Genomic DNA, 17,183 nt, shown 5'->3' with positions numbered 1-17,183 from the left:
GAAGAATTTTAAGCGTTCAGAGAAAGGTTGTATCAATTTGCACCATGATATAATATATATTTATTCAGACAAAGAATGAAAAAACAGTATTGCAAGCTATATGAAGTGACTGGTCCATATAAAGATGTAACCATGGTAACAAATGTTAACAAGATATTTACCGAGTAAAACAATTTTTAAAATGTAGTAAGATTGCTACGGATTGTTTCTGTTCAACAGTTGTAGTCAAACATCAAACCAGCAATGTTACGGTAATATTTCTAGAACGCCATCAAATATCGGTACACACGATAAGAATATTACAACGAATCTCATTGCTATGCAGTAAAGACGTACGTGTTTACAACACCGTGACACCGTGACAGCAAACACTGGAAACCTTTGTTACATCATGACATCATGGACACGTTACTCTGTACATGTATTATTTTTGAAAATCAAGAATTTATTGAAGGTACATTTATAGGATCTAAAAATTACTCCAGCAAGCATGCTATTGGTCAAAATGACGATTTCGTGTCAATATTATAACACTCTACTTTGCAACACATACAAGTAAGAAGTTTGTACCAAGAGAGCTAGCAGTTTGATAAATTGTACAATAAGACAGCATGATAAAATGAAAGAGTCTGTAATCTCATGGCATATTTGTCTTGACAACGTTTCAACATTCAACAGGTACGCAGCATATGGGATTTGTCTCAGTAATTGAACAAGTTTTAGTAAAAAAAATCTTTGGTTGCTTGATAAAAAGATGTTCCCATTGCAGCAGGCTTTAAAAAATGTCAACGACCTCATTTCAAGTTCACAATTATTGAAGATATGTAGATTATTCCAATTACAAAAAGTATGATCTTACATACAATGAAACTCACGACAGTGTTGAATATTGACAAACACTACTCACTTTAAATTTGTCGCACGATAAAAAGTTGTCATGACAGCACACACACGACTCACAATAACCAATTGTTATGTTGTACAGACCATGGCCTGTCGTCCACTGACCCTCGTTTGCCATCTGGATTATCCTTTTGACGACTTTCAAATTCTGGTGACCCTTGACTTCGTTCGACAGTCAGGGTTATGCTTCCCATGTATACCAATTCACGTTTCTGCCGTTTCCAACATCTGAATGTGTCTTTACATCTTTGCCTAAAGTTGGAACTGATGATGGCGTATATCACAGGATCAATCACTGCATTCAAATAGAATAAATATGATGACACAAATTCAACAACATGGAACGGATGTCCCACTGTAAAATATCCGACAATGGCGACCATTCGTAAAATATGGGTAAAAATTATATAAGATGTCAAAATTACAACGACCCGAGCTATTCTGATCGATGACTTTGATTTACAACGATAAAGTGACTCTGTCCGATGACGTGCCATAACGGAGAAGATTCTGCTGGGTGCAATCGCATCAATCTGTCTTTGCTTCCTTCGTGTCAGTTTTAGTATTTTGCAATTGAAATACAAACCGAAGACTAAGGATAGGAACGAAAAACTGCTAATAGTGATTCTATAAAGACGACGAAAAGTTGTATTTTCAATAAATAGGCTGAACAAACAGTTATCCGTTTTTAAAATTTTGTCATCAAAGACCATGAAGGGTTGTGCTGGTATTATACATACTAGAATGATAACCCACATCAAGGCAATAAGTCGTTTAACTGACCGAAAACCTAAGGTGTTATTCACGCTATCTCTATACCTTTCATAAGTGAACAGAAAGTGAATCACCACAATGACAAGAGAGAGTACATTTTCAATTGTTTTATAAATGCGACAAGTAACCTCTCCAAGATTCCAGTATCCATACCACCATTTGTATATATTGATTATTCCCGACCACAAGGTAAAAATAAGATCAAGCACTGTAAGATGTAGGAGAAAATATTCAGTTGTACAATTCCTGTTTCGATACTGTAACAAGACAATCAAAACAGTTATGTTGGCAGAGAGTCCACCACAGAGCAGTAAAATTCGTATAACAAAGTTGGGCACAGACGTAGAGATTAAGCTGTCCAAATATGATTCAACGAGACTGTGGTTTCCCGGAGAAGTAATGTTGGAATCCATATACATATCTTGCGTTACGTTGTTAAAAGTCTATCGACGTCAACACGAAGCGCAATGCTCCAAACATGAAGGCATGCAATCAATGCTGCATTCTAACGTCACTATTTTGCAATCAGCAAATCCATCGCTAAATAACACGATTGTAATATTAGCAGATATGTTGTCGTTCGAGGAATGGTTTACCAACTGTATGAACCAGGTGTTGTTACTAGTACAAGGTTTAACTCGTCGACTGGAGTACGAATCTTCATCCGTCAGTGTCTTACACGTACCTACCCCACCACTGTACTGTGTTGTCATGGAAACGAAATCATGATGCAGTGTGTATGAATAGTTGTGCATGTTTATAGGGAGGGATGTTGATATAGTTTCCCTTCTGTCATGAAGTACCAGTCCTTGGTTGTCAGTTTTAGATTTTTGACACTAGAACAACACGAGCTACTTATTTGACAATACAATAGTATGGATAGATCGTAGATAATTAACAGTTGTGTTAAATATGAACAGTCATCCTTGATAACATCATCAACACTTCATCTAAAACACAAATGGCAATCATGGACTTGTAAGACGTCATTTCTTGATGAAGATAGATTAACGAAGCACATTGTATGTAACTATACGAATTAATATCCGATATGAGTGACTTTATTCAATATGCTGAGAAGTAAATGTTGATTAAATTACACGAAAAGTAATCAACATTGGAGATAAATCATTTCCTGGTTAAAGAATACACTTCTCACCTTACTCACCAGGCGTGTGTGGGTCCGTGACTGTTGTCACTTGACACTTCAGGCCACACAAAGTAGGACTACTTGCTCACATATATACTGCTTGACAACTATTTAACACTGACCATATACCACGATTTGGCAATACATTACTGTTTCGACGGCAAAAACCCTGTTTCTACCCACAGTGGCGTGTAATATTTCATAGATTGTTGTTTTCTTATTGCTTAGAATGCCGTTTTCTTAGGAAAATATCGCACGAATCTTGCTGCTACAAATGTATCCATCTCTATACTACGAAGAAATATTAATATTAATATTAATATTAATATTAATATCCCTTCCCCTTACAGGTAGGAATATATAGTCAAAAGTTTGTTATATTTTGTCTGTAGACCTGGAAAACAACAATCTATGAAATATTACACGCCCCCGTGTTTCTACCCAGCTTACAAAATAAAGGCCAGGCTCAAAAATTATCTGTTTTTATATCCAGCTGGTCCAACAATTACATGTTCACCTATCACCATTGATGTACAATGCTTAATATTACTGAGTATTTTGATAAATTTTAAGCAGGAGAATAATTACTATGTATGAAAAATATAACTTGCCTTAAAAGGTTCTGCTTTGATGGTCACTTTCCAAAATACATGAGAAGGTTTATTATTGCATCGGTACTTTGATTGTTTAGAAGTAAAACATTAAAGGAAAAGTCCAGTCAGGCTTATTTCTGCCTTTAGCGTGGCGTGTTTAGTACATTTGTATTGAATACGGCTTTCAATTTAAATTTAAATTCCAGTCAGACTTATTTCTGCCTTTAGTACACTTGTATTGATTACTGGTATCAACTTTTTTTTAATTTTTTTATTTTATTTTCTACCTTTAGTACATGTAAACTTGTATAGATATCAACGCACATATGATTTTGAGTGATATACATAGTTGGGAGCTATGCCATTCTACGAAAAATTGATAAAGTGAAATGGCCCCGTCCATGCGTGTATATTATTCAACTTTGAAATCTGTTCAAATAAATTTTACATATGTCCTTAGTTTTGTATTTTCATTTGTTCTATTCTGTCTCTGTCTCACAGACAGATTTTGAAAAACAAAATGAAATATATAAATGGTTCACAATTGATAAAAAAAGTATACAACCATAAGATTTTTAAAGACTTGTTACATTTGTATTCGACTTAGTCCTGCTGGCAGACGGAGTAATTTGGGACTCGATTCCTTCTGTGTTGAGGGTCATGTCAGTAATATAGTCGTGCACCGTCTGCAAGCAGGACTATATTCGACTGTGTTAGATATCGACAGTCGTAAACACCAGACATTACGCGTATTGTTACATTTGTTGATAAATGGAGGTAGAATGCCTTCTACTTTCGCGAACCACCCAACCTCCAGCCACAACCCCCCCCCCCCCCCTACTCCAGCTCCAGCTCCATGGGTGAGCTCGTTAAAATACTTTTACTTTCGACTCTGCTTTCGACCTCGATTCCATGACCTCCAACCCACTTTCTATGGGACTCTAGATAGAGGGCGCATCTTCTAGTCAGCTGTCTATACGCGGAGTACGACGGCGAGGGAAGCCAAGGTCAAAAGAGGACATACCTGTTTAAGTTTTACAATTTACGAAGGCAGGATGGCGTCCAGACTCGTCAATTTTGTTGAGAAGGGCCGAAAAATACTGGGCGTAGCATTGAATTACAGGTACCATGAGTCATGACTTAGTCAATATACCCTGTAGAAAACTATATATGGGAATTTACGATCAGATCGAATTTCGGGTTCCTTGGAAAATTTGACATGATTTATTTGGTTGAATGGCGATTCTACATACATGATAATATGATAAGGGTACTTGATAACTTATCTATCATTGTAAGATCTTGTTATGGTATACACTAAATTCTATTATGAAATTTCACTCAGATTAGATAACGTCGATCAGTAGATTGTTGTCAAAGGTACAATTAACTGTGTCATAGAGTCTACTGCATGCACATCTTGTGGCACGTGGTGTACTAGTGCTCATCAGTTGGGCATGGTATAAACTAAATTTTGTTGTGAAATGTCACTCCGAGATTTGTTGTCAAAAGGTACAGTTAACAGTGTCGGTGCAGCCGATGGTATTGGTCATAGAATGTACTAATGGACATCCTTGTATAAAGTCACACATAATTTGAAGTCATCATTTGAATTGAATATCGGTATTCACGTCTTATTGCTCATTGGGTTCTCATAAGGAGTCTCTTGTTTGCCCAATAAATGTTTGTTGTATGTCATTAGTCACAGCAATCAGGTGAAAAAGAAAGGAAATAGAAAACTAATGGAAGGATGGATAAATATTTTTCATTTTTGGGCGCTGACTGGAGACTAAATATTTTCTTGTTTGGTAGATATGCCACATTTTACTAGAGTGGTAGATGCTAATAGATGGCTCACATACTATTTTATCTGAAAAAATCATAAAGTAGTGCAATTGCATTTCAGAACCATATCCCTGTAGCAGGACAATATTTCTATTCTTTTTCAGCCCCTGAAGGAGGGGACTATGTCCATCCATAATATGTAATTTCTCTGACATGGAATTTCAAACCTGGTACAAAGGTGAACTATCACATGGGACATATGCATCTCCCTTTGTTTTACAGCATATGCAAATTTGACTGAATGGCGGCCATATTTGTAGTTACAAAAATCAAAATTTAATGTATAACTAGAAACCTTTAACACATAGAGACTCCAGTCAAGTGTCTACCCCATATAATCAGGTGCAAACGTTCTGAGAGACCTTGACCTATGGGTCAATTGTCAAAACCAAGCAATTTCTTACATATCACAGACACTTTCTTCTATCTATTTGGAGCAATTTCTAATAAATCATGTATGCAAGTAATACAGAAGAAGAGTAATATACACCAGCACTATTTTTGGTGTGCATACCACTTTTACTGAAGCAGCATATTGTAGTAAAAAAATCGTAATTTACTGCGTATGGCAAAAACTGTAGTACATAGAGACACCAGTCAAGTGTCTACCCCCATATTATCAGATGCTAGCTTTTTTTGAAGACATTGACATTTGACATTTAGCTTGGCCTTTATGGTCGATTATTATTATATCAAGCTATTTCTTGCATATCACAGACACTTTGTTGTATTTTTTGTGCCATTTTCTTATAAATTAGGTAATACAGAAGAAGAATATACATAATCATTACTTTTGGTGATCATATCTCTATTTACTGAATGGCAGCCATATTTGTGACTGGAAATTAAAAAATTGTGATACATACAAACTATTAAAAGGTCTATTCCACATTATCAGGTGCAAGCTTTCTTTTAAGACCTTTGCAGTTGACCTTGATCTTCAAGTTCAAGTATCAAGATCAAGCTATAGTTCAAACACTGTAGTTGGTAAATGTCACCATTTTTAATTGTTGACACGTTAAATAAAAAACAAGGGAAATACATGCATTCATTTCACCATTAGTTACACACAGAAGTAAAGTTTATGAGGGTGTGTGTCTTCTATGATGACTTGTTATATATATATTATACGTGAAAACATACCCACCATATCAGAATGATTCATTTGTGAGCATAGATTATTATTGTCTTACAGTGACTTTGCAGCAGCCGTGGGAGCTACTCCACCTCCCAAACCTTGGGTGTTTCTCAAACCTCTGACATCTTACATCCAAGAAGGCACACCAATCAAGGTTTGTTATACTTCAGATTTTAAAGGGGAATACCACTCCCTAAAATAAAAGCATTTTCATTAACTTTGAGTTCTTGAGAGTCAGTTTATGGCTTTACACATCACCTACATTAGATACAATTTCAGAGAAACATCACGCAAGATAATAGGCTGTTTGTTATGGATCATGACTATTCACTGTTCAAATATTGAATAAACATTTCTCTGACTCTTGTGTGGCAATGTGGCCCACAGCAAAGATCCCCAAGCGTCCTTCAACTTGATATTTCTCTGAATAGCATGTATTAATGTAGGTGATGTAAAATCATTAAATGAGTCTCCAGAAACATTTTACTATATTTCCTAGAGTGGTATTCCCCTTTGATACTAAAGTTTCAATATACATACTAGGATGTCTGGTAAGGAGTATTCTCTATGTTGCCATAAAGCAATACACTATAAAGCATCTCATCATGTGTTGCATATACTTTCTTCACAAGCCTGCAGAACATTTCTTGGTCAACAGAATTTATTTCCATATGCCTGTCGCTGCCAAATGTCAGAGTTGGACAGTTTATTAGAAATACATATATAGAAAATCATGTTGCCCCTAGTGATGTGGCAGTATTTATATCATCTGAACAAGAATTCATGTAGTGAGTTGAGTTGCCATTTAGATAAGAAATGGATTAGTTAAAACGTTCAAAATAAGTTGTCATGTCTTTACAAAACATTTCATTGTCACACACTTAAATTTTTTTTTTGTTCACAATTTATTGAGTTACAAACATGGACTTGGGTTATGTTGTTGCTAATATTTTTGAAGTACAAAAACATAGACTTAGTGAAGTTGTTTTATATATTAAAAATCTAAATAAATACCCATATGGTGACACTAAGAAACAATAAATTTCACATCAGTAATTCAGTAGTTACCTCTTCTTCACTTTCAGTAATAAAGTACAAAAATTGCTCGAGTTTTTCACCCGTTATTTTTTTTTCAGTAGTTTGATTTGAATCCTTATCTCTTTTCACATTCAATAGACTCCTCCAGGATGCAAAGAAGTTTTTCATGAAGTTGAACTTGGCATTATCATAGGAAAGACGGGGTCTAAAATTCCTAAGTCTTCAGCAATGGATTACATAGGTGGATACACACTGTCTCTAGACTTGACTGCCATGGATTGGATCCGAGAAGCAAGAAAAAACGGTAGTCCCTGGGAGCTTTCAAAGGGATTTGATACAGCTTGTCCAGTTGGAGATTTTATCCCCAAGGAAAAGATCCCCAACCCTCATAATTTAGGTCTCTGGTGTAAAGTTAATGATGAATTGAGGCAAAATGGAAATACAAAAAACCTCATTTTTGATATTCCAACATTGATAAGTTATATCAGTGAGTCTATGACAATAGAAGAAGGGGATTTAATATTGACAGGATCCCCAGCTGGTGTAGGGCCAATATATCCTGGTGATACGATTATATGTGGTTTAGAAAATATTACTGAAATGACATTCCATGTATCAGATTAGTGATATGTAAAATAGGTTGAAGTATTCCCCCTAAGACTTATTATTACTTGCACAGTTGCAATAGTCGGTGCCATAGTCAATGGCAGCACTCTTCTCTGCAAGACTTGGAATATTATGTTTTTGTTTTGAAATCTAGTACATTCAAAATCATCCACAAACTCATCATAAAAGGTATCCAAATCCTAGAAAACACCCAAATGACTCTTAATAGAGCACTCTACTTCCAAAATTAGTGAGGGGACCCCAATTTTTTTTGTCATATTTTGATTTTTCAAGTCTTTGATTACACCTGTACAAATTTTGAAGAACCTGTAGTGTCGTTAAATAATTGATAGCAAGCCTCCTTAAAACATCATCACATGACAGATATGCACCCAATTAACCCATTTTCTCTGCGAGACCTAACTTACAGCTCAAATGTGCATGTGATTATAGTATTAACCTCTCAGGGTCAAAACATACCAGTTACACCAATTTTTCCAGTCGCAGTCCTTCTATCAGGTAAAGAGACTGGTTCTATGTAAATCTATACAACCTTAGGGGAATACTAGTTTGATTTTTGATAGCATATCATCTGGATTGAAATGTCAAGGAATTTTGAATACATTTATGGATTGAAATGATTAAAATGGCGATAGAGTGATGATTATTATAGTATACATAATTACATATGTATCAGAGATTATTTGCACTGGTGTACATAGTGGTATTTGCACTGTATTGCAATACCAAAAACATTATTGCATACATGTATGCAAATGAAGACACAATCGTTTGCTACATATGAAACCGTGTGATTGTGCTGTATGATTTTTGTTATTTTTTATTGAACATTATATGAAATAATAACAGAACCTCATGCCACATGAGTTCCAGTGTGGGTACTCATGGGCATCTGCACTTGTTTATGCTGCACTTTCACTCGCTATGCTCATGAAAGTATGACCACAGAGAATACAGCAAGCACTCGTGCAAATATCCCGAGTACGCCACACTTGCACGTCCACGTCATGGGGTTCTGTCACATAATGATATGTCTATATTAAAACAATATTTAAACACAGACAGATTTCAATTTGCTCGATAACAAATATGCAAATATGTTTAATGCAATAAGGTGACTTGTTATCCTTGAATATATTAATCTGCTCAATGAAGTCATATTGCAGTCCAAGTTTGGTAACACGACCAATGTGATGATAATAAAAAATGATAATAAATGTCTTACATCTTGACAAGCAGTACTTCTGACATCCCAATAACAATTGTAACAAATCATTTCTTTAAATTCTGTTTTAGTACAATATGCAGGAATGTTACATAAATTATTGTGTTCTGATGTGTTCTTTTTGTGAAATTTGCTTTATAAAATGCAATGAGTTTAACAAAGATTAGAAAGCAGCAGGAAATGTGATAACATGATACACATTCTTTACAAGTAGGATAAAGTGGCACAAGCTGAGTTGATATTTTTACTCACGTGAAAATGCTGAAATAAAATCACATTCCTGCATAATGTTAATGTTGATGCATGTCATCTGTAACATTATGATTGTCTCCTGACATTGTGAGAACACTTGATTGCATTGAAGAGCTTTCCTCAACATTTTGATTCGTATGATGAAATTGTGCCATCGTATATGGTTTACGAGTTATATCTAATCTAATCTAATCTAATCTAATCTATTCTAATTTTCTTATATAGCGCATACCATATAACTATCACAATGTGCTTTACAAAGCACAGAAACATGAGTACAAAAACAGACTCAAGCGAAAGTCTTATTGAAGAAATAGGTCTTAAGACCAGATTTAAATTCCTGGCGACATTCTGCAAATATGATGGCAGAGCATCTAAATACCATGTTTGAGTTCAGTCAATTGCAAGTGGTGGCTAAGTATGCTTCAGTAAGTAGAATGCTAGCTATGACTAATCCTTCAAATATGCAGGAAAAAGGAGCTTGTGCTCCTTTAAGTGCTACCAAGCTATCCTGTGCATAATTTATAGTACTGTTATATGGATTTGGCTGTCTTCAGATGCATCAATTGCCCTGACTATTTAATCTGCATATGGTAATAAAATTTATATTATTACTATAGAGACCTTCTGGAACATATGTTATTCTATTATTCAGTGAGTCATGTCATGTTGATATTAATATCTCTAATATTTTTTATATCTTATATAAACTAATATACTACTGAAAGCATCCCTTGTTTGACTTTTTATGCCCATAGACTGTTTCCACGGAATCCTTATTATACATATGATATTTTCAAGGGTGAACAGGTGAATCCGACTTGTACTTTTCTTTGAATGGATCCAAAGTTTTCACTACAGGAAACTAAACAACTAGATTCACTTTACTCAAGGCTTCTGTAGTATACATACATACAATGAAGTGAATCTACCCTTCAATTTGACTGCACCTGGCATATATATTAAAACAGAAATTTATTGGACTCAGTAATTCCAAAAACTGTAATGTAATGTACAGCAAGATCAGAGTAAACAGCTGACCTTGAAATGAAATGCCTAATCCACATTTCTTTATCCTGTGATAGGATTTAATTGATTTTAGAATGAAGCATCAACATGGAAAACAATGCTACTTTTGCACAATGACATAGAAATTATCATTATTATATTCACAACATTTTATTGCCATAGGACAGCGCTTTTTGTTGAGAACTTAAAATGTGATACCCAAAACTGCAGGTTCACTCTTTGGAGGGTTTGTGTATATAGAGACATGCAGTTTAATATACAGCCTGATATAAATAATGGACACTATATTAGGTACTTCTGTGTTTTTATTGTATTTTCATTTACTCGTACATATAAATAATGTACATGAGTGAACATGTGCATGTCCATTTTTAGCACAACAACTGATAAGGTTCAGTAGTGCTATGGGAAAGTGTCTGTCTGTCTGGATGTGTGTGTGTGTGTGTGTGTGTGTGTGTGTGTGTGTGTGTGTGTGTGTGTGTGTGTGTGTGTGTGTAAATGACTTAAAGTGAAAAGCCACTGGACCAATTGCCATGATATTTGATGGGTATATTACCTTGGGTATCTAGTTGGGAAATTGTTCAAATCAAAAAGATCTTACCACCAGTGTGTGATTTGGGTCAAAAAATGTGATTTTTGGTAAAAAAACGTAAATGCCAAAACTACTGGACAGATTGGCCTGAAATTTGGTGGGAATGTTCTTGGGAGTGTTCAGTTTAACAATTGTTTATGACATGATGATCCCATCAGTGATATGCAAATTAGGGTTAAAAATGTGTTTTTGGTCAAAAGTCTATAATACCAAGAGTACTCAGTTGATTTGGCTGAAATTTCACAGGGATGTTTCTGGGGATGTACAGATCGTTAGATATTGATTACATGATAATCCCATTAGCGATATGCAAATTAGGGCAAAAAACATGACTTTTTTGGTGAAATATCTGTAGGAATATTTAGGCCAGAGGAGTGTACAGAAATATTGTTGTTTTATTGATCTCATTAAACCATTAAATTTTTTATGGTACTTAACATAATGTAACAAGTGTGTGTGAATGGCACTGGAATTAATCTCTCCTTGAGGTTGCTTAACACTTGGAAATATTGTCTACCTAACTTTAATACTGAACTACAGGTTGGTTCAAGGTAAAATGCCTGTCTGTCTGTCTGTCTGACTTGTAGATGATGTAAGTGATTTCTCAAACTACTGTGGATGGAATTTGGTTATGATTCTGAAAGTGTTACAGTTAGTCTGCAAATTGTGAGTGTCATATTTATGTAATTGGACCAAGCAACCATGACCACGCCCTTAGCAACAGTCAAAAGATATTGTTTTTTACAATTATAACAACAGGGATGGATAGGCAGTTGAATAAACATAATTTTTAAATATGTAAATACCCCTAGCAACAAGACCACGCCCATAGAAATAGGTAAACAATGACATCTAATGCCAAAATAACATTGATGACAGGGAGGTGAATGAATGAATATTGTAAAATTGTATATAGCTATGCCAAGCAACAAGACCACAGAAAATTAAAGTACTGTCAACAATTGTGCTACAATGCCATTGGTGCTTTTATTTTTTCATTTGGTTGTTTTTTAACACAGTCAGGCTTCCTGTGATCTACACCCTCTTTATTGACATAAAGGATTAAGCAGAAATTGTACATCAAACATGAGGCCAATGGAGAGGCTAGCAAACTCAAAATGCCTAATCATTTGCAATTTCACTACTGTTGATGATTTAATAGCTTTAATGCATAATACAAAACAAAATCTGTAATAATTTTACTCCAAGGACAGTTTCAAAGGCAATAAAATTAGCAACAAAGAAACTTGTTAATATCTAAGAGGATTTGACAACTGAATTTTCATTTTTAACAGCACCTGTGCCTGTATGTGTCTGGCAACATGTTTGTATGTACTTGGTGAAAACATGTATGATGTTAAGTCACTATTCCATAACATCTTGATGTACAAATTAAGCTGTAGGGGTTCATAAAATGTAGGCTGAAATAAAATTTAGCAGAAAAACTATAAATAGTTGCAGCTATATATTCTGTATATATACTTTCTATCATCTCAGAGTTTGTCTGAGCTATCATATACCAACTGGCTGTGATAAACAAATGTAAAAAGATTATATGGATTCCATATGATTACTGACCAGCCATTCAATTTAATCTTACAATGTAAATAAGCCTATTGGTTCATGTAACTGGACTTTGTTATCTTTTCGACTTACTGCTTACTGCTTCACAACTTTTCTTATATTACGCTTTTGATACTTCCATCAGTCCACGTAGTCCATGCATAATTCAGGGCCCTGCTCTGTTTTTGCATAAATCACAAGCAAATAAGGTCACCGACAGATATGGTCACGTGTAAGTCACCTGATCATACCTCGCATTCAAAATGGCTTCGGGATTGGCAAGATTTGTTGAAGTGGGAAGAAAGATTGTTTGTGTTGGTAGGAACTATAGGTATGGGCATAACTTATATCTACTTTGATTTGTATGATTCAGGCTTTGATTTTATGAAAGGGTTGATACATGGAAATACAACCGTAATATGATCGTCCGAGTTTGAACTTTCAGCGAACGATGACCCCTTCCACCACCACTCATTTGATCACACCCCACCGACACTGCTCAGACGTTGCTCATATACCCGTTATCCGTACCGTGTCGGGCGCTATTTCATGGCGACGACGCCCAGTACATGATATGCTTATGCTAGCTGTATCGAAAGTGCAAAATGTCTATTGTCTTGGAACTCAAGCAATAAATTTTGCGAGTACGTGTACCCGGATGTGTACTCGTGTTTGTAATGTAATATAACCCACAAGCTCACAGTCACGCCTCCTCGATCGATTCAACACACAATTTTAATACACTCGATTGTAATCGTAATACCGCAGTAAACTATATAATGCACGCATGTGCTTGTTACACGGATATTTGTCATCATTGCGACAAGTGTTCTTGTGAGTTTACAACCAAAATGAAAAAGTAAAATGATTTAAACAAAAAGTATATATATTAGCAATTTACAGAAAAATGTCAATAAAACGTGCACTTTGTACCTAGTTTGGTCGTTGAAAAGTATGCTTGATAACAACCAGGGTATCCAATACATGGTACAGGAATGTCACTTTTCAGACAAGTTGACACTGTTTAAAATGTACGATACTCTTTCAAACAATAAGATCTTTCATACAATGATTGACATGTAAATTATGATATTTTGTGGACTTGTTTGACTTTGTGAAAACATCCAAAAAATCAAGATTTAGTAAATAAAGCTTATAATAGGTAACAGTGTATTTGAATCAAAATTACAGTGTTTTCTTAATTGTATGGTAGTTGCTGTAGTCTATACCATTATACCAACATAGAAGGAACACTGTATAAATATATACTTTGTTTTATATCTATTTTATATTCACAATAAAAAGTAATGTTTCCATGAAACAAATTTTATAGTTAATTCTCAGTAATTGTAAAAATTCAAAACACAGTCTGCACATTGACTTTATCCTCTTTATGGAGACGTTCCAGGACTATATGTGTTTGAAACATTTTGATTGCAAAATAGAACAAATTTTTAGTCAATTAATCCTTTAGTGTCATTCATTGTTGCACCAGTTTGGTTTTGTACACATGACAAAAGTAACACTAAAATACTCAAATCTTGTATATGACATCAATATTTCGACTGTAGACTGCCTGATGAGCTTTGTTACTTGACTAATACAACCTTACAATGTCAGATATATCAAAAGGAACTACTGTTAATAAAAAAGATTTACCAATTTGACAGATTCTAATAGCATAGCATAGTACCAATATCACAAGCACTTAAAATAACCAAAACGATGTATCTACTGATAAGATTAGATTTTAAGGTGTTTATTAGTTTAAGTTGGACAGAGAATGTAGCAAGGTAAAACTTATTCTGTTTCTGTTTATTCTTCAGTGAACATGCCGCAGAGTTGGGTAACAAACTTCCAACTGAACCTGTTATATTTATCAAACCCACCTCCTCTTACATAACAGAAGGAAGCGCTATCAAGGTAAATTTATACATTGTAAATATATTGTTGTTTATTGTAATGGGATACTAGTTTTTCTATAAATCTAATAAATGTTTATGAATGCAAAGCATTGTTTACATCAAAGTTTCTTTGTAAATGGTTTCATTTGTGCATTATGTAACTGCTCATCGTTGTGAAGATTGTTTGTAGCCTAAACATTCCACCTTGGGTAGTAGCTCTGTGAGAAATGTTTGACCTGACCTTTGACCTATATACAAGGCATCTATGTTAAACAAAATGGCAGCTGTAAAACCTTTAGCACATATATATAAAAGCTAGCTGAAGGTTTTATTTCTTGAATGAACTTTATTCTTTATACAACTACACTGAGTCAACAATTTCCCCTTTCCACATAATTGATTGAAAAATGTAACATTAAATGTGTCTTATTACATGGCTTTTGTGGAGATTTAGTCTAACACTCATAAAGAAATTAGTAATTTCACTGCATTATATTAAACAATTTTCATTGCCTTGATCTTCAACTTAATCACAAAATGTTTGGGCAGCGAAGGACATCTAAACATATGAATTTCTAATGATATTAGAGCTCTGATGTTCATTGCAAGAGAAGCAAATGGCCAAAAGTTCTTAATTTGGTAAAAGGAAATTCATTGGAGTTAAAAAGACTAAAATTGACATTGTATTGGCAAAAACAGACAACACTCTATCAGAAGTAAAGTTCAACACACCCCTCGTTGTAGAGAAGTCAAAGTTTTCATCTAGAGTTGAACTGAATGAAATTAGTCATAACAGTAAGAGAATTATCAATTAACCAATTAAATGTGTAGTTATTAAGAAGACCTTATATTGACAAATACCTATTATTTTCTTCCACAAGTCTTGACAGAACAATTAAGCAAGCATTCTATTATGATCTTTCAAAGCTGTTAGTCTGGTTCCAAAAAGTTAAAATTTATAAAGGTCCCAGAAAATATGGCATGTAAACATATTGATAGCAACCAACCAACACACTCAAACATACCAATTTTCTCTTTGATACTTGTTTGTATGTAGTTTCCACCTGGCTGTTCCAATCTACATCATGAAGTTGAACTGGGTGTTATAATTGGAAAAGAAGGCGTCAACATCAGTGAAGCCTCTGCCATGCAACATATAGGTGGTTATACTTTGGCCCTGGATATGACAGCCAGGGATATCCAAGATAACCTGAAGAAGAAGTCCCTTCCCTGGACATTAGCTAAAGGTTTTGACACCTCATGTCCTGTTGGTCCTTTTATACCACTGGAAAAAATTCCTGATCCTCAAAATGTAGGAATTTGGTTGAAAGTGAATGAAGCTATGAGGCAGAATGGACATACTAAAGACATGATCTTCAAAGTACCATTTTTGATCAGTTTTATAAGTCAGTACATGAGATTAGATGTGGGTGATGTCATTCTTACTGGTACTCCTGCTGGTGTTGGACCAGTTACAGCTGGTGATGTCATCACATGTGGGTTATCAGATATTGTTACAATGTCTTTTAAAGTATCAAGTGATTGATACAATAAAATTTGATTTTAAAGCATAAGCTTTGTTTTCTCTGTGTACATATTTTTCTTAGGCTGTTGATATTACAATTTGTATCTACTACTGCATAATGTGAAATATAGTGATATATTACAGTTTGCAAAATAAAAAGGTTATGTAAGACAGGTATAAATGCAACATCCTAAATGGTTGGCAGAATAAAATAAGCATTATGAGGTCATCTATAACTTGTAGATAGTACAGTCCCTAAAAGTTAGTAAAATCATCATGTACAAGAAAATTGTCTATTAGTGACTGGTAGTTTCTTCTGGGTTTCTTTGTGGGGGGGGGGGGTGTTTCATTGATACATCAGATTGTCTGTAACCCCCCTGTAAAAAAGCAAAACAGAATAGTCCAAATCCATGGTAAAACAGGATGACCCCATCTGAATTCCTCGTAAATAATCTCAAATTTATGAAATTAAAAACATTCCATATCTTAGAATAGAGTATTTGAATCTCAGAATTAAAATATTATCAAGCCAGCACAGACAGGAACACCATATATTGGCAGACAATCTAATATATATTATACATAGGGTTAAAATGTTCAAGTATAGTATAATATCATGACAGTAAAAGGCATGTGTATATGATGGCTAAAGGCATTGATGGTGGGGGAAGGGGGAACTTCAGAGAGAGACATACCCAGCCCTGTACAGATGATTTTAATTTTCATGAAAATTTTAAGTGTATATATCGTCGCGTCAGTGCAGAAAGGTCTTATCTGCTATGCAGTTGAATAGGCAGATACGACCTTACTGCACTGACAAAATATATGATATATGATATATGCTGTGTCTGCTGTGGTAATAAATGTATATGTGATTGTAAAGTGACACCAGTGTAAAAAAGCACATTGTAATAATAAAGGACATGGTTAAGAAATAGGAAATGGGAACAGTAAAATCACTATTTCAGATATGGTCATGCCATTACATGTATAGAAATATTAAGTTGTTTCAACACAATCCAGAA

The 17,183-nt window shown here is 34.7% G+C and overlaps 2 protein-coding genes across 2 annotated transcripts; both read left to right on the top strand.

Moving 5' to 3' along the window:
* The first annotated feature begins 4,396 nt into the window (after window positions 1–4,396).
* On the top strand, window positions 4,397–8,700 carry LOC144446592 (oxaloacetate tautomerase FAHD1, mitochondrial-like). The gene is made up of 3 exons (XM_078136394.1): window positions 4,397–4,543; window positions 6,461–6,557; window positions 7,580–8,700. Exons 1-3 carry the CDS (start codon window positions 4,476–4,478, stop codon window positions 8,063–8,065), a joined length of 651 nt encoding a protein of 216 aa, XP_077992520.1. The 5' UTR covers window positions 4,397–4,475; the 3' UTR covers window positions 8,066–8,700.
* A 4,292-nt stretch (window positions 8,701–12,992) lies between these two features.
* Window positions 12,993–16,179, top strand: LOC144446591 (oxaloacetate tautomerase FAHD1, mitochondrial-like). The gene is made up of 3 exons (XM_078136393.1): window positions 12,993–13,060; window positions 14,556–14,652; window positions 15,691–16,179. The coding sequence occupies exons 1-3, from the start codon at window positions 12,993–12,995 to the stop codon at window positions 16,177–16,179; spliced, it is 654 nt and encodes a 217-aa protein (XP_077992519.1).
* Window positions 16,180–17,183: the final 1,004 nt, after the last annotated feature.

This window comes from Glandiceps talaboti, chromosome 15, assembly GCF_964340395.1.
Source record: "Glandiceps talaboti chromosome 15, keGlaTala1.1, whole genome shotgun sequence".
NCBI classification, from domain to species: Eukaryota; Metazoa; Hemichordata; class Enteropneusta; family Spengelidae; genus Glandiceps; species Glandiceps talaboti.
Note: the sequence above shows the minus strand (reverse complement) of the source record. Positions and strands in the feature narration are given on the sequence as shown.